Raw genomic sequence first — 18,786 nt, 5'->3', positions numbered from 1 at the left:
GAACTGTAGTCGACTATGTGGGAGTCCAGCGACATAGCCATTATGCTAACTGCTGGTCCCGATTCTAGGTATTTTTAATGCTAAGCTGACACTCCAACTTCTGTTAAAATCATGAATATTGGGGACCAGCAGTTACCGTAATGGCTATGTTGCTGGACTCCCACGTAGTCGACTACAGTTCGCGTCCCAGACCCGGTGGCTTAAAATTCACGCCGGGCGCATGTGCGTGTGTGCCCAAGATCCCGAGAGGAGAACGGAGGAGAAGGGATTGTGGCATGGCCATCCCTCCTGGGGGGCGATTTCTCACTTTCTGTCTCTCTGTCTCTCTCTTTCTGTCTGGTGAGTGCACGTGCCCTATAGCAAAAACTTCTCCAAAAAAAAAAAGAATCATGAATATTTAAAGCAGAAAGGAATCTTAAATATTACATATTAAACTCTAAGCAAAGAAAGGAAGACCCAGAGAACAGAAGTGATCCTGGAGAAACAAACTATTTAGGGCTATTGCTCTATCCCAATGGTCCTGCTGTCTCCTGATCTAGAGATCTTTCCATTATACTTCTCTGCCTGGGGGCTCATGCTTCGTAATCTTGGGCACAGAAAATGGAATTCCTACTCTGCAAACTATAAGGGCTTCAGAGAACTACTCGAAGGGAAAATGGAGCCTTCTTTAATATATGTTTATTTTTTAAGGAAGAGGCATCAGAGAAAGACTACAGAGTAGTGATATGGCATATCAGAGTTCTCCAAAGGACAGCTGACAAATGATATGGAATGAGAACTAAATGAGGAAGATATTGGAATACAGCTGTCTTCTACCAAACCACATTAAAGAAATATGCATAAATATACAATTCCTCTTTTGCTATTTTTATTTGTGTTGGGAAGATATGCTCATTTTTCATAAAAACATGCTATTATGTTAACATATAATGGGCTTATTACTAAGTTTTGGTGAATTAATAAATATTTAAGGGCTGGCCTTTTAACACAGTGATTAGACACTGCAGAGGAAGCCAGATCCCATATGGATGACCAGGATTCGAGTCCTGGCCCCGTCAGTGTGCATGCCCAGGATACTGATGAGGGATGCCTTTTCTCTTGAACATGTATGTACCCACAAGGATAAACAATAAATAAATAGATAAATAGATATTTAAATTTTATTTTAATGTTTAACCCAGTAAATATCAATAGTTATAACCCACATAAACACAATTTATTATCATAAAGAGTTTTTAAGAGTATAAAGGAACCTTGACACCAAAAAGTTTGAGAATCAATACTATAGAATAATAAGAAGGAAATCAAAGACTATGCATTTAACATTATTTCTACCCCAGTATATTTTGCCCTTAATTCTTTTAATTATTAATCATTTTTAAAATTACTACTACTGGGACTAGATGACAATGTAGCAGTAAAGCAACATTTTGTGAGGCTTCTTCACATGAGGGTACTAAGTTTATGTCCAGAGACCTCCCTGAATATGCTGGGAACACATATGCCCAAGATCTGGGGCTAGCTGAAGCTAAGGGTAGATTGTGGTGTCAAGACACTTTTAGGGGTGCCTGTTTCTCTCTTTCTAGCTCATTTATAGAAGAAACTAAAAGCAAAACAAAAAACCCAAAAATTGCTTCTTTTTGTCAATTGCTGAAAACATGTTTCTTTCAATGTTTATTATTAGTTGCTAAAAGCAATGTTCTAGTCATTTGCTTTTTTCAATAACATAGTATATATGCTATTGACATAAAAATATTTAAATTCATGTTCTCAGTGGTTAATCATTATCATTTAAAAAAATGCTTCAGAAATTAATGACACTTGGTAAATCACTCTTACCTTTATGATATCTGGATTATTGGCTAGTCGTAGTACTTTGCATGCCTTTGCTAATCCAATCCCACGCAGCGATGAGAGATAGTCACAGCCTGAAAGAATGCACATATAACGGAACTTCTCTTCTGTGAATACATCCCCAAGCTGTTTGCACATTCCCAGCCGAGCCTGATCGATTTCTAGTCCATTTCCAAACTGGTCCATTTTTAAAATTACCTTCAAAAAACAAAGACAAATATCAATACCTCAAGAGGCCACCTGTCAATTTCTAATCCAGTACAATAATTCTAAGAAATCTTTCTTGTTCTTCATCATAACACTGAGATAGGAGGGCAGGTTAATGATTACTAAACTTGCTAATGGATCAAACTGAAGCACTGAGTATGACTAGACAAGGTTATATAGCCAGGACTTGACTGTCTTGACACTTACATAAAGAAATCTTTCTGTACCTCGTTATTTACTTCCTCTGTTACAGGGTTGCCCTGATAATCAAACGGCAATGCACACAAAGCATTTTCTCCTTACCTTCCACTCTTACATTTTAAAGTACCCTTTTTCTTATTATTAATGTAATATACCTGTTGTAGAAAATTTGAAAACAGAAATTCAGGAAGAAAGAAAACAGAGGTTGCCCTAATACTTCATTTATCACTGACACTCAGCATTAACTTTTTGATATAAATCCTTATGATCATCGACAAAAATATAGATAATATACATAATTAGATATTATAAAAAATGAGACTATAATACTTTTCATCTTAATTTTTTCCCTCAATATAACATGATAGTTTTCTATTAAACAGTTTTATACATAATTCTAAATAACTACATAGTGTCTTGTTAGCAAATAGTTTATCTAATTATAATGCATATGTTATCAATATTAAAAAGTAAAAAAAAAAAAAAAATCTTTTTTTTTGAGAGGTTTTTGCTATAGGTGCATGCACTCGCCAGAAAGACAGAGAGAGAGACAGAGAGACAGAAAGTGAGAAATCACCACCCAGGGGGATGGCCACACCGCAGTCCCTTCTTCTCCATTCTCCTCTCAGGATCTTGGGCATGCATGCACACACACCCGGCGTGAGTTTAAGCCACCAGGTCCGGGACTTGAACCGTGGTCGACTACATGGTAGTCCAGCGACATAGCCATTACACTAACTGTCGGTGCCAGTAAAACTTTTTTATGGCTGAGTAGTATTTCATAGTGTATGTGTGTCACACTTTTTCAATCCATTCATCTGTTCATGGGCATTTGGTTCCATGTCTTAGCAATTATGAATAATGCTGTACTAAATATCAATGTGTGAGCACTTTCCTGACTAAGGATTCTTCTGTCCTTTGGGTAGATACCAAGGGGTGGGATTGCTGGATCATATGGTAGTTCAATATTCACTTTGCAAGCTAAGTGACTTATGTGATTGAATGTATAAAAGAAATTGAAAAAAATTAATAAAAAACTACATACAAAATCAAACACTGAGCTAGAGCTAAATAAAAGGAAAACTGTCAAGTCTATATTCTACTAAAGGATTTGGACAAAAACAACAAAATGTACAACTTTAAGGGCTTACTTTGAAATAAAATTGTTATTATCATCACAAAAACACAAAGGGACTTTAAAAGTTCATAGAAGATGGAATCAAATTACAAGTTTCTTCTAGCATAAAAATTTTTGAAGTCCATGCAATGATACATATCTCCATGAACTTTTGGAAGATCCTTTAATAGATGTTAACTGCAGACAGTAAATAAAATAATTATAACCGGAGTGGGAAAACATTAGCTCCTTTACTTGGACTACTTCTGTCTACACAGAAAAGTAATACATAGTAGTTGCAGTGAAGTACCTTTTTACAGCCAAAGGCTAGGAGATCAGAGTCTTCTGTAATAATAGCTTGTACAATACCCGCTTTGTTAAGATAGGCCAGCTGCGCATCAGCTTCATATGGAGCCACGAGGCAATCTACTCCCTGAGACCGAGCAGCCTGTTAGAGAGATCATAGAGTATCTCCAGCATAGCATCTGGAAAGCACTGAACAGCCTCCTGATTCAAATCTACTATGTTATCAGTGTCAATATGCACATGCTAATAAAATTTTAGAAATCATTTACTTTGAAGTAGAGCTCTTCTACTTTTAGTTCTAGTATATGCTGAACTAGTCATATGGCTACTAATAAAGATCTTGCTACTATCAATTTTGGTGACAATATGCAATCTGCTATTTTTATAGCCCAACAAGTGTCCTACTCTTATCCTTCTGCATCACTATTTGAGCCAAGTCAGGTTTTTCCTCCACTTCTGCACACACTGCAGTCTCTTCCCATAGCATGAAGACCATACGCTTTCTCTTACACTTCACACCCTCTCCTGTGTCCCATCCTTTTCTTTGACCTTGGCTCATACATAAAGTGCTAAGTAATGCCTATATGATAAAGAACCAAAATAAGGATTATACTGCTTATTTTAGCACAGGGTCTGAATGGCAACATTGGAATTTAGAAAAGACTGATCCTACCATTACCACCACGCCTTTACCAAGCAGTGTGAATGTGCGCCATAGAAAAGGAAAGGTGAGAGCTGGAAGTGTGGACATGATGACGTAAGATTTGTGGTGTTAAAGTAGCTTCTACACAGATGAGGAAGAAGAATAGGAGGTGGCAATAATTCCTGAGGCAGTGAGGCTGGTTTGATAGATCTCTGACCATAATTCAAGAGTGCAGGTTATAGGGCCAGATGGTGGAACATGATAACACAATTCGACCCACATGGGAAGGTCCTGGAATTGTGTTCTGAAGCCTCCCTATACACAGCAGGCAGATGTGTGCTCATGTTCTTGGTGGGTTAAGGCTAGCGGTGGATAGGTGCGAAGATACTGTGGAGGATGCCTGTCTCTCTCGTGAAAGAAAGAAACAAACAAACATAGCACAGCACCAGGAACATAGTAAATGCTGATACATGCTAGCTATTATTAATAAAATAAACAAACTTTAAAAAAAATGTAGCATTAATTTACAAGAGTGAAGGTTATAGTAAATGTTTAAGATATTCGAGAGTGGAGTGAGACCAAAACTTCCTGGAATTTGTTCCTTCCATCTTTATGAACTAACATGCCCATGGTCACCTATCCAAGTCACTTATCTCCAAAGAGAGAGCTTCTCTTATTCCTTGGGCTCTCTCCCTGGCAGATTACTAGACTCCTTTCTATCTTTCTGACATCTACCTTTTACTTGAGGTGAAGCCCAGAACAACTTGCTCTCTTGATTTTCTTGCTCTCCCATTTATAAACATGTAACTAGCTTTAAAACTTAGCTATCTTCTCCTTTGGCTTCTTTTCTATTTGCTTACTTTAATTACTTGGTGGGCCATAGCATGCGTGATATTGACAGAACGGGTAAAACAGTCACGGGCTTCTGAGATTTTCCCCTCACGAAGAAGTTGTTTTCCTTTAAGAAGGTTGGCTTGTCGTCTTCTGCAAGGAAAGAATATTTTTTAAAGAAAAGTTTGACTCATATGGAAATGCACACCAGCTCCTTGAGAATATTAACCTGCATCCTCTGAGCCTCTAGGTAAAAAGAAAACACACACACATACACACAAAAACACACACAAACTTGTCATCAGACTTTTCCACAGCAAGGGCTTACATCCAAAAACATGCACTAAGTTTTTATTTTTTTAAGTATGATAAAATATCCAGCATATACGGAATATGGAAGGAAAGTTGTTCATGTATACAAAACTTCTTGCTTGTGTACTAATAAAGCGAATATGTTTTTGTACTATTCAAAAAACAATCCTCAATAAATTAAAGTATTCAAATAATGGTGTAAAAATCACAGCATCTGACCTTAGCACAATCAAGTTGGACATTAAGAAAACCATCAACTTACTCTCTTCTAGAGCTCTCTACTTCCTTTTTAGAAGGTAAAGTACATCCATCGAATACAAGAATAGGCTTGATCCCATGAGACAGTAACATATTAACAAATTTCATACAAAATCCTACATACCTATGAAAAAAGAAAAATAAATTTGAGTCATTTACATCTCTCTTTTTCCTTAAGAGCTTTTCGCTTTAGGGTATGTGCATTCACCAGAGAGAGAAAGCAAGAAATCACCCTACCCACACCTTGGGAGATAGCCACACCACAATCCCTTCTCTTCCATCCTCCTCTTGGGAGTTTAGGCACGCATGGACACGCGCCTGGTGTGAGGTTCAAGCTGCTGGGTCTGGGACTTGAACTGTAGTCGACTATGTGGGAGTTCAGCAACATAATCATGAAGCATTCTGCTGGAATGGACACGCGCCTGGTGTGAGGTTCAAGCTGCTGGGTCTGGGACTTGAACTGTAGTCGACTATGTGGGAGTTCAGCAACATAATCATTATGCATTCTGCTGGTTCCAAGTGCTTTATGTTTCTTTTTCTTTTTGGAGAAGTTTTTGCTATAGGGCACGTGTGCTCACCAGAAAGACAGAGAGAGACAGAGAGACAGAAAGCGAGAAACCATTTCCCAGGGGGATGGCCATGCCGCACATCCCTTCTCCTCCATTCTCCTCTCGGGATCCTGGGGGCACGAATGCACACGCGTCCGGCGTGAGTGTAAGCCATCAGCTCCAGGACTCAAACCATGGTCGACTACATGGGAGTTCAACGACATAGCCATTAATGCTAACTGCTGGTCCCTACATCTCTTTTTAAAATTAATTAATTTTTTTAATTTTAAATTTATTTATTTTATATTCATTCATACCTTTGCTCTATTTAAAACCAGATAAGATAATCATGAAAATAGAGAAGAGAGGGTTTTTATTTTATGTAAATGTTTTCATAGGAAATGTAAATTCTATCTTAGATTTGCATTCAAATCGTGTCTCAGATAACTATGGGCTATGTGATATTTGTGTTATTAAGACCTGACTTGGTTTCCTGATCTATAGATACTTTCTATCAATAGTAGTGACATTTTGGTGGTTTCAAATTTGGCCCTTTTTCTTCATTTTGAATATTTTCAAATCTATTAAAGAATTCATAGTATAATTGAGTCCTCTAACAAAATCATGTCACACCCAAGAATTTTTACAGTGACACAATAATATTAACTACTATACAGTCTAAATCAACACTTGTCAATTGTCCAGTTGTTTGTTATACACAGTGGTGTTCTGGCAAAAGGTAACAACCAATTCTGCAGAGGAGGTACCCATTTCTCTGATGCAAACACCCTATCATGGTGGATAAACTACCAACTCCAACTGGAGTCAATGAATGCTGAGTGAAGAAGCAGCCTAGGACAAGCTTGTATGAGTGGGCTATAGCATGTCACGGCTACTGATTTTCCTGTCCACAATCCAATGGAGGATATTGCTTTTTTTTTAATTTTTTTTTTTTAATGCTAAGACAATTCACAAAACAGCTACATTTACAACTATCTCTTCACAAAAGAGGGCATTTCAGCTCAAAACTGGAAACAAAAAAACATAACATTAAAAGATAACTTTTTAAATCAAATATAGTCATCTTAATGAAAGCATCACTATCTTGTCCTTCTTTTTCTTTTTGTTGTAGACCAGTGATAACAGGCCTGCATTGATACAATGATTGTAACCTACTGGTTAAGTATTAAGCAAAAACAAAGCAAAAGCAAATATGAAATTATGACAAATTTTAAAGGTAATTTTCTTTCTTCCACCCCCCTTTTTTTTAACTAGACAGAACATAAAAGCAAATACTGGGGTCCCTCTTTTACACATTTTACAGACTTCTTTCCAGGTTGGCATCTACTTCAATCTTGATCATATAGTCATAAAGGTTTATGATGGGCTTATCCAAATTTTCAGAGGTGGTGACATTTTCTGCCTTATACTTCTAGGCAACAGTGAATGAGAAAAAGAAAATTAATTGTATCAAATGTGACTTAGTTGCTGTGAAAAAAACCTGAAACACATGACAGATATTTCGTTGAAAGTAGTGAAACCTTTCAGCTTAGTAAATATTAACTGAGCATCTAGTACATGGCAGCTCTGTAGATTTCGTTGCTCACCTAACAACAATGGATAGTCTCTACATTTTTAATAACTTCCCATTACTCAAAAACCAGAATTCTCAAAAATTACAAAAAACTCAAGGTTGTCTTCCATGAGGAAATACCAAAAGTAACTCTAAAAAGTAACAAAACATTGTAATCTTCAACCACAACTGCATTGCACAAAATTAATGGTGAAAAATAAATTATTTTCAAAAAAATTATCTCAGTATTTGGGTGTCTTGGGACTTTAAGATATACTTACGCCACTCTCCGCCCCATCTGGATACCAGGTTCAAGCCTATGGCCTTGCCTGATGCCAGGGTGCCTGTGGTTGCAGGACCCATGGCTCATCCCCTCCCCTACCTGCCTTGGAACTCTTAGGACTTCAGTGTTTTGGATAGTGTGTGGCGCATGTTGTGCACCATGCAATCTTTTCTATGCTCCTGAGGTGAAGCTCAGAAGCTCAGTTTCAGGTGTATCTTTTCTTTAGAAACATTGAGGACTTTGGGTCACCCAGGACCAGAGACAATGCAGGGTGCTAGTGAGCAACAGGGAGGCAGAGTAGTAGAGAGATCACTGATTTTCTACTCCTGCATATTTTTGAATGCTCAGAGATACCTACAATAATTTAGAAAGGAACGTATGGATAACCAGACGACTAGGAACAATCTCAGAGGCACAAGAAGGTTGAGCAGCCAAGAAAATGTCTCTCCCCCAAGGGAAAAACGTCATTTCCACATCATCCACAGACAGCACAATGGAAGTCAAGGAAATATCAGATAAACAATTCAGAATATTTGTAGTGACCAAACTAAATGAGATGCAAATGAGACAACGAGCTCCAGGAGATGAGGAAGTCCTCTTATGATTTGACAGAAGAAATAGACACCATAAAAAAAAAGAATTGTTAGTGATGAAGGAATGTGATACAGGAAATTAAAATTTCCCTCAAAAGTATTAAAAGTAGATTAGATCATGCAGAAAATTGAAATCTTGAATGTAGAAGACAAAACCTCTGACCTAGGATAAAGTATCAAAAAGACAGAGAAAACAACCAAGAAAAATGACGATAATATACGAGAAATACTACATCCAACATCCAGATAATTGGTATCCCAGGAGAGGAAGAAAATAATAAGGGCGTTGATAATTTATTTCATGAGATCCTGGAAAAAAACTTTCCAAACCTAGAGAGGGATTCAAATATCCAGACCCAAGAAATACATAGGACCCCAAATAGAATCAACCCAAGAAGATCCTTGCCAAGGCACATCATAGCCAGACTGACCAAAACCACAAAGAGAAGACACTAAAATTGGCAAGAGGAAAACCTCAAGTTACTTACAAAAGTTATCCCATCAGGTTAACATTGGGCTTCTTGCCAGAAACAATGCAGGCAAGGAAAGAATGGGGAAATATAGTCAAAGTGTTAAATGAAAAACAATTTCAACCAATAATACTATACTTGGCGAGATTATCCCTTATATGGGAAAAAAAAGATAAAAACATTCTCAGATAAACAAAACCTGAAAGAATTTACCAACTCCAGACCAGTTCTTCAAGAGGTTCTGAAGGGAGTGCTATACCAGGAATACTTAAAAGTCAGATGGACAGTTATAAGAGAACAAAAACAAGCAAGAAAATGGCTTGCTTAATGACAGGAACAGGTCAGGAAATTTCAATAATAACATCGAATGTTAATGGATTAAATTCTCCAATAAAGACACAGATTGGCTGAATGGATATAAAAACAGAAACCCTCTTGTCGCCTACGAGAAACAAATGACATACATAGACTAAAAGTGAAGGGCTGGAGAAAGATATTCCATGCAAATGGAAATCAAAAAAGGGCAGAAGTTGCAATATTGATTTCAGGCAAAATAGGCTTTAAGACAAAGACTGTAAAAAGAGACAAAGAAGGACGTTATATAATAGTAAATAGGCTAATTCATCAAGAAGACATAACGCTTTTAAATATTTATGCAGCCAACTCAGGAGCACCTAAATACATGAAGGAAAGACTGCTGGAACTAAAAGGAGAAATAGGGTGCAACACCATAATTGTTGGGGATCTCTTCACCCAATTATCTCCTATAGACAGATCTTCTAGACAAAAAATAAACAGAGAGATACAGGACCTAAATGACACTATAAATAGAATGGGCTTGACAGACATCTATAGAACTTTCCACCCTAAGACCACAAAATATATATTTTTCTTATCCCGGCATGGAACCTTTTCAAAGATTGACCATATGACAGGACACAAATAAAGCCTTTACAGATTCAAAGGCATAGAAACTATATCCAGTATCTTCTCTGACCATGATAGAATTAAACTCGATATTAGTTTCAAGAAACACCCTCAAAATACACAAACACATGGAAACTGAACAACCTACATCTGAATGACTTAACTACTGAAGAAATTAAGTCTGAAATTAAAAAAAAAAATTTATGGGAACAAATGATAATGAGTATATGAGTTTCCATAATCTATGGGACACAGCAAAAGCAGTCTAAGAGGGAAATTCATAGCAATTAGTGCACAAAAGAAAATCAGGGAACTGGAAAAACAACAACAAAAACACCCAAAAAATGCCAGGTGAAAAGAAATCATAAAGATTCAAACAGAAATAAATGAAATAGAAAATAAACAAACTATACAGAAAATAAATTAAAGCAAAAGCTGGTTCTTTGAAAAGGTTAACAAGATTGACACACCATTAGTTAGACTGATAACGAAGAAAGAAACCAGATAAATCAAATACGTAATGAGACAGGCAACATTACAACAAACACGATAGAAATACAAAACACCATTAGAGGATACTATGAGTGACTATATGCCAACAAACAAGAGAACATGGAGGAGATGGACAAATTCCTAGGTACATATGATCTACCAAGATTGAATTAGGAGGACATAGAAAACCTGAATATACCCATAACAAGTCATGAGATTGAATTGCTAATAAATAACTTCTTGACAAAGAAAAGCTCAGGTCCTGATGGCTTCACTTCTGAATTCTACAAAACTTTTTTTAATAGACCACAAATTAGTTTATTTTTAACACCCATCATGCCATGAATTCATAGGGAATAGGTTCCAGTAGCTCAGGCTCCTTTCCATTGGTTCTCACAAAATGTGCTTCTCTGGGTGGAACAGGCTGGTGCTTTAGTTGAACCCAGGTACCTTTCTCTTTGGCTTTCTTCTTTTCCTGGTCATTTTCTTTCACATGTTTTAGGAAGCTATCTCTGCTCTTAGAATGTTTAATATGCTAAATACGCACATTAATTCTCTTGGCAAGAATCTTGCCCTTAACTTGTTTGTTCACAACAATGCCAACAGCATGCTGGGTAACATTGTAGACTCTTCCAGTCTTGCTATGGTAACATTTGTGGGGCATTCTTTTTTGAACAGTACCCATTCCCTTAATGTCTACAATATCCCTTTCTTGTAGATTCCCATATATGTTGCCAAAGGAACCACTCCTTGTTTTCTAAAAGGCCTAGAGAACATACATGGGTGCCTCTCCCCTTTCCCTTTGTGTTAGTCATTTTGGTTAATTACTGGAAGATGGTAGTTCTGGCCAAAAGGCTGGATTCTATAAAACTTTTAAAGAAGAGTTAACCCTTATCCTACTCAAATTATTTCTAAGGATCCAAAAGGAAGGACATCTTCCAAATTCAGCACCTGGCGTGAGTTTTAAGCCACTGGGTCTGGGACGCGAACCATGGTCGACTACATGGGAATCCAGCAACATAGCCATTATGCTAACTGCTGGTCCCAGCCTCCATCATCTTATTCCCAAAACAGATAAGGACATGACCAAAAAGAAAACTACAGACCAAGATCTCTGATCAATACAGATGCAAAAACTCTCAACAAGATAGTTGCAAATCGTATCCAACAAGATATAGCAATGATTACTCATCATGACCAGGTAGGCTTTGTTCCAGGGATGCAAGATTGGTTCAACATATGCAAGACCATCAATATAATACACTATATTAACAGAAAGAAAGATAAAAACCATATGATCATTTCAATTGATGCAGAGAAAGCATTTGACAAAATACAATATCCTTTCAGATTAAGACTTTCAGTAAGACTGGTATAGAAGAATTGTTTCTCAACATAACAAAAGCCATATATGAAATGCATATAGTTAATATTATACTGAATGGGGAAAAAAACTGGTACTAGACAAGGCTGTACACCTTCTCCACTGCTTTTTAATATAGTGCTGGAAGTCTCAGCCAATTCAATCAGAAAAGGGAACAATATAAAATGTATTCAAATAGGCAAAGAAGAGTTGAAAATATCTTTATTTGCATATGACATTATGGTATACTTAGAAGACCCAAAGGTTTCCATGAAAAAAAAAAAAAAACTTCTTGAATAATAAATAAATACAGTAAAGTGGCAGGATACAAAAATCTATATCCAAAAATCAATAGCATTTCTATATAGGAATAAGTTGAACATAGCAGACCTGAAGAAAGGAGTCCTTTTTACCACAGCCACAAAATGTGTAAGACACCCAGGGATAAACCTAAGAAAATCTAAGACCTTTACAAAGAAAACTATGAAAATCTTAAAAAGTATGCTGAAAATGACATAAAAAAGTGGAAGGGGAACCAGCAGTTAGTGTAATCGCTGTGTCGCTGGACTCCCACGTAGCCGACCGTGGTTTGAGTCCCGGACCCAGTGGCTTAAAACTCACACGGGGCGCGTGTGTGTGCGTGCCCAAGATCCCGAGAGGAGAATGGAGGAGAAAGGATTGCGGCATGACCATCCCCCCTGGGGGTGATTTCTTGCTTTCTGTCTCTATGTCTCTCTCTGTCTGTCTGGCGAGCACACGAGCCCTATAGCGAAAAAACCTCTCAAAAAAAAAAAATAAATAAAAAAGGAAATCAAAAAAAAAAGTGGAAGGACATTCCATGTTCCTGGATCAGAAGAATTAACATAATCAAAATGGCAAATTCTACTCAAATTAATCTACACATTTAATGCAATTTCAATCAAAATACCAGAAACATTCTTCACAAATCTAGAAAAGACAGTCATAGAATTTGTCTGGAATCATAAAAGACCTCATATTGCCAAAGCAATCCTGTGCAAGAAGAGTGGAAGGGGTGGCAGCTCACTCCTGATCCCAAAATATACTACAAAGCAATGATAATCAAAACAGCATGATACTAGCACAAAAACAGAGAAGTAAACCAATGGAATAGAATAGAGATCCCAGAAATAAACCCCCAAGTGGATAGCCAACTAATTTTTGACAAAGGATACCAATCCATTGGAAAAGGAAAACCTTTTTAGCAAATGGTGCTGGAAAAACAGGGTATCTACCTGCAGAAAGATGAAACTGAATGCCCTTCTTTCACCACTAACAAAAATCAACTCAAAATGGATCAAAGATCTGAACTAAAGATCTCAAACTATAAAACTACTGATGAAAAACACTGGAGAAACTCTGGGAGACACTGGGGTAGGCAAAGACTTCTGAAATAAGACTCCCAAAGCATGGGCAATAATCTCTGAAATAGACAAGTGGGACTATAAAAGATTAAGAAGTTTTTGCATAGCAAAAGACACTATAATTAGTGTGAATCGACAACCCTTAGAATAGGAGAATGTTTGTAAAATATGACTCAGACAAGGGACTGATAACCAGAATACACAGCGAACTCAAGTGGCTTACCTGAAAAAAAAAAAATGTCTAACCCAATTAAAACATGAGAAAGCTAGCTGAACAAAAATCTCTCTAAGGAAGACATACGAACAGTGGAAAAGCATATGAAGAAATGCTTAGCATCTATCATCATAAGAGAGATGTAGATTAAAACAATAATGAGATGCCACCTAACCCCTGTCAGAGTGGCTAAGATTAAAAAAACAAAAAGTTGTAAATGTTGACAGGAATGTGGTAAAAGAACTCTCCTACACTGTTGGTGGGAATGTAAATTGGTTTGGCCACTGTGGAAAACAATATGGAGGTTCCTCAAAGCAATCCCACTTCTGGGTATCTACCCAAAGGACAGGAGAATGCTCAGCCAGAAAAGTGCTTGCACATCAATGTTTACTGCAGCATTATCCACAATTGTTAAGACATGGAACCAACCCAAATGTCCACAAATAGATGAATGGATGGAAAAAAGTGTGGCATATATACTCTATGGATACGATTCAGCCATTAAAAACCAACAAGACTCTGGCATTTGATAGAAAGTGGTTAAATATAGAAGATGTACCGCTGAGTGAAGCAAGCTAGGATATGAAAGAAAGATATTGTATGTATCCACTTAATATATACAGACTATCTGGACTTTATGGTAGAGACTGAAATATGGGACGGCATAAAAGCAGTGAAAATAGTTAATGGATGCTAAAGACAGTGTTGAACGGAGTTGGAGAGAAGGGAAGAGTATAGAGAAGGATAGCAAGAGAATGAATAGAGAGGCATGGCATTAGTGAGACATAAAAATGGTTTATCAGGGCCAGCAGGTGGCGTGGTAGTTAAAGGTGCTGGACTCCCACATGGCCGACTACGGTTCAAGTCCTGGACCTGGCAGCTTGATTTCTCACTTTGCCCTTCTCTCTCATTCTCTTTCTGGTCAAATAATAAATAAATAAATAAATAAAAATATTTTTTTTAAAAAAATGGTTTATCACCTGCTGATGATAACATGTATGGTATTCTCAACTAAACTGGCCTAAGAAGTATTTGGGTAAATTCTCTTTATAAGCCAAATGATATATATAGTGACTGAATGCTGAAAAAAATAATGAGAATAAACAATAATAATCTGAAAAAAATGATGAAAAGCTATTTGATGATGACGATGTGCATAGTAATGTCTTTGTCTTGACTGATATACATGGTAATCATGCTGGAAAAAGAAACGTAATATACTGTAAAGATACGTGTGATTAAATATATTATAAAAAATTATGATAATAAATAAAATTAAGAAAAAATTATCTCAGTATTTGGAGTAGCAGAAGGATCCAGATTCTTTCAGATCCTACATTTAGTACTAAGGGTAATTTTTGGTCAGATTAACCTGATAGACCTGAAAGTATGAAACGTTCACCATTCAATAATGACTGTTTCTCTTTTCTTTGAGAAAAATAATACAGGATTACTAGAACATACCTATTGTGTATTGTGCTTAAGTCACAGATCAGTGAGCCTTTCCTCCAGGAGGAAAAATATGACAGGTATGTGTACATACATGCTGAAAATTCTAATAAGATGAAGAAATGAAGGTGAAGGGATTGTGGCATGACCACAATCAACAGCGGGGTGCTTTGTCCTTCCCCCTCCCTCTCTTTCTGCGTCTCTCTAGCCAGTGCTCACACGCTTTGACCAAAAAGAAAAAAGGACCACAGTTCGCATAGTTATAATTGGATGTCAATATGGCCCACCACTTTTGACCCGAAATGAAATAAAAGAAAGTCAGAACATCTCGTCCCTTTCCCTTTGAAGTATCTGCCACATTTTGTGAATAGAAAGTGGGAATCTGAAATCACCATGAATTTTCTAAATATTGTTAAAAAGGTTATCTTAGGTAAAGAATGAAGGAGATAGTCTTTGTCCATCAGGGTCCTGCTACATTGGCTTACTACAAATGATGAAAACTAGGCCTGTAACAAAGAAGGGAGTTATCTCTGATTTGGCAATACTCTAAAACACATATGATCACTTCTTGATAAATTATGGCATTGAATGACAATCATAAGTTGCATTCTTACTAGTCAAAGAATTAATATAAGATCCAAACTTACTTATCAGTAGGTTCACCTTTAGCTAGTTTGTCGGCACAAGCAATAGCTCCTTTGTGAAGCCAGCAGTATGTATCCACAGCTACTACTTGTCCCTTGTACTTCCTCACATGGATGGGTTCAGAAGCTTCTTTGATAAATTGTAGCAATCCTTGTATCCCCATGGTGCCAAATTAACTACATGATATAAAAGTAGAAAAGGACAAGAACATTTTAAAAAATACACTTTTAGTAAAAGTTCTAAGAAAATAACAAAGAGGTTTGGAACTGATAAATTGTTAGTTTAGATATTTGAGCATCACTGTTCTTTCTTTTTTTGGAGAGGTTTTTGCTATAGGGCACATGCGCTCACCAGAAAGACAGAGACAGAGAGACAGAAAGTGAGAAATCACCCTCCAGGGAGGATGGCCACACCACAATCCTTTCTCCTCTCCAGATGTTGGGTATGCACGCACACATGCCCAGCGTTGAGTTTAAGTCACTGGGTCCGGGACTCAAACCGCGGTCGACTACACAGGAGCCCGGCGAAGTAGCCATTATGCCATCTGCTGGTCCCTGTTCTTTAAATTTTTAACTAGGCTTCATGTCAAAACATTTCCAGTCTAGAATTCACATGAATCGCTAATACTACCTTTAATGTCACTTGACAGTAGCTTAATGTTTATTTTTTAAAAAGTACTCTCACACTTGGAATCCTAACATGTTCCAAGCTCTTAACATAGTTCTAGGCATAAAGTAGGTGCTGAAAGAGTAGTCACGATTTCATCACTGGGTTTACACCATCAAGTGTACCTATACAAACGTAGATGGTACGCCTACTTACTTACTTAGGCTATATAGTATAGCCTATATACTCCTTATGGGACCACCACTATATATGCAGTCTGTTATGGACTGAAATGTGATTATGTGACGCATGGAAGTCTCTCCTCTCTACAAAAAGGAACTGTTAAAATCTGTATTTGCACGTTGTGGCATCACATTTGCCTCTGTAAGAGGTATTACATTACTTCACACAGAAGTGGAAATTTGGAGAAAAATTTGCAGAAAAGAAAGCACTTCAATTTAAAAATAAAATTAATGAAATAAACAGAATTATACATATGGATCTGTACTTTTTCTGTTTTGGAGAGGTTTTTGCTATAGGGCACATGCGCTCGCCAGAGAGACAGAGACAGAAAGTGAAAAATCACCCCTCAAGTGGGGATAGCCACGCCGCAATCCCTTCTCCATTCTCTTCTCGGAATCTTGGGCATGCACGCACATGCACCCGGTGTGAGTTTAAGCCACCAGGTCCGGGACATGAACCACAGTCAACTACATGGGAGTCCAGCAACATAGCCATTACGCTAACTGCTGGTCTTGGATCTGTACTTTTTAAAGACAGAAATTCACTGCTACCAGAATGCGTTATTCCAAGCAATGAACATTCTAGAATATGCAGTGTGGTACCTAGGGACAACTCCAACAGCTTTTCTGAAAGCTATCTAGAGGAATGTGAAACTGTGCCTGTTGTATAAATACACTTCCCACCCACGTCCACTTATCCTAGGCTGCAGCCCCCAAACCTTTTAACAAATTCTAGAGCTGCCACCACTATTCGGTCCACTCCTTATGTCAAAATGTAAAACACAGTAATGGGCAAGAGCAGTTGCTCAGCATTTCATAATATAAATTGCACCAACTAAACATTACATTTGGAAGGAAGGGAAAAAAGAAAACACAGAATCTGAAGTCAGCCTTGGTTCAGTCAGCCACAGCAGTACAGCAGTAACACAGCAACCTAAGATGCCGAGGTGGTAAGGTAAAGCCTGGGGCATACATCTCAGTCTTTCTGCACAAGCTAGGCCTGCCTCAAGGGCTCAGGATCCTGACTGGCTGAAGTTTGGGGTTAGATTAAGGCATGGAGACCTTGTTGGGGGTGCTTGTCTGTTTCTGTCTCTCTCTTGTGGAAAAAGTACATTAAAAATCACCACTAACAAAAGGTCAGCCTTACCCTGTTGACCCTGTATCAGAGCTCTGATGTTCTACTCCAACAATTCTCAAATTTCAGAAGTTCGCAGATTCTGCACTTCACTCCCAGTGTCTGTGACTTGCTGCTTCTGGAGTGATGCAAGGGGCTCTGAATTTTAAACAAGGCAGGCAATCTGGATGCAAATGGTCCTCAAGCCACAGTCTGAGGAAAAATGATCAGTGTCCCACCTCTCAGAGACAATGTCTAAAAATACTGTTCACTCTGAGGAAAATGGACATAATATGTATTTCTTCTGGGCCAGGTAAATATCCTCGGATAAATATTTGCCCTTTAGCGTAGTAAGAATGACTGAGTGCCATATGGCACAAGCCATCTCAAGGTGATCACCTGTGGCACCCAGGTAACAGCAGCAGCAGCTTCACCACTTTAAGCCTCTTGGCTCACGGGGATGTGCAGGCGTAGCCCGCAAGCTCATTCCAAATGGCAAGTTTCCTTTGGCCTGCACAACATTAAGGAAAAAAATTACTGGTCAACTTTTAAAAGTGGGGAGATTGCGTGTGAAAACAGGACTGCTACCTTCTGCGGAAACGTGGCAAGTCCTACAACCCTGTGCCTACTCCTGCCCGGAATCTTCCGCAGTGAGTGCGGACTTCTCGGTTCTCTGAACGGCGGTCCCAGCCCAGCGAGACGTTCCCTCGGAACCGACTCGGACCGAGGGCTTTGGTGTAGGGTCGGTCGGGAAGACCAGGCGGACCCTGTCCTTCCCTTCCCGCCGCTGACACAGAGATCGACCCCCGGGAACCAGCGGACACCCACCCGCTAGCCCGCTCCCCTCACTTTCTGGCATGAGCTCGTCCCCTCGAGGGTAACTAGAAGGGGACTCCGTAACTAGCCCGCCCCCCACTCCCCCCGGCCAGAGCCAGAGAAAACGGCGGCACTGCAGACAGGCGAGCCAGCTGCAGCCACGCGCGAAGGGCTGGACCTTTCAATTTGCGCGGGATCGCCCGACGCCCCTCCCAGCGGATGTGACGTCCACGCGCACCCCACGACGCCAGCTCGGCTTCCCGGAGCCCTGAGCATTCCGAGCCGAGTTCCCGCCCCGCTGGGCGTGACTGCGACCCACTGCCCTGCGACTCTGGCCGGC

General features: G+C 38.6%; 1 protein-coding gene across 1 annotated transcript in view; it reads right to left on the bottom strand.

Moving 5' to 3' along the window:
* EXO1 (exonuclease 1) overlaps positions 1 to 18,130 on the bottom strand; it is a 45,557-nt gene extending 27,427 nt beyond the window's left edge. The window contains exons 1-6 of the mRNA XM_006157199.3: positions 17,664 to 18,130; positions 15,671 to 15,844; positions 5,734 to 5,853; positions 5,189 to 5,312; positions 3,690 to 3,827; positions 1,840 to 2,052 (exon numbers count right to left, since the gene is read on the bottom strand). Of these exons, the coding sequence (XP_006157261.1) occupies positions 1,840 to 2,052; positions 3,690 to 3,827; positions 5,189 to 5,312; positions 5,734 to 5,853; positions 15,671 to 15,831 (756 nt within the window). The 5' untranslated portion in view covers positions 15,832 to 15,844; positions 17,664 to 18,130. The remainder of the gene's footprint in view (positions 1 to 1,839; positions 2,053 to 3,689; positions 3,828 to 5,188; positions 5,313 to 5,733; positions 5,854 to 15,670; positions 15,845 to 17,663) is intronic.
* Between the last annotated feature and the right edge of the window lie 656 nt (positions 18,131 to 18,786).

The sequence above is a fragment of the Tupaia chinensis genome, unplaced genomic scaffold, assembly GCF_000334495.1.
Source record: "Tupaia chinensis unplaced genomic scaffold, TupChi_1.0 Scaffold000532_1, whole genome shotgun sequence".
NCBI lineage: Eukaryota > Metazoa > Chordata > Mammalia > Scandentia > Tupaiidae > Tupaia > Tupaia belangeri.
This window is presented reverse-complemented; position numbering and strand designations above follow the sequence as displayed.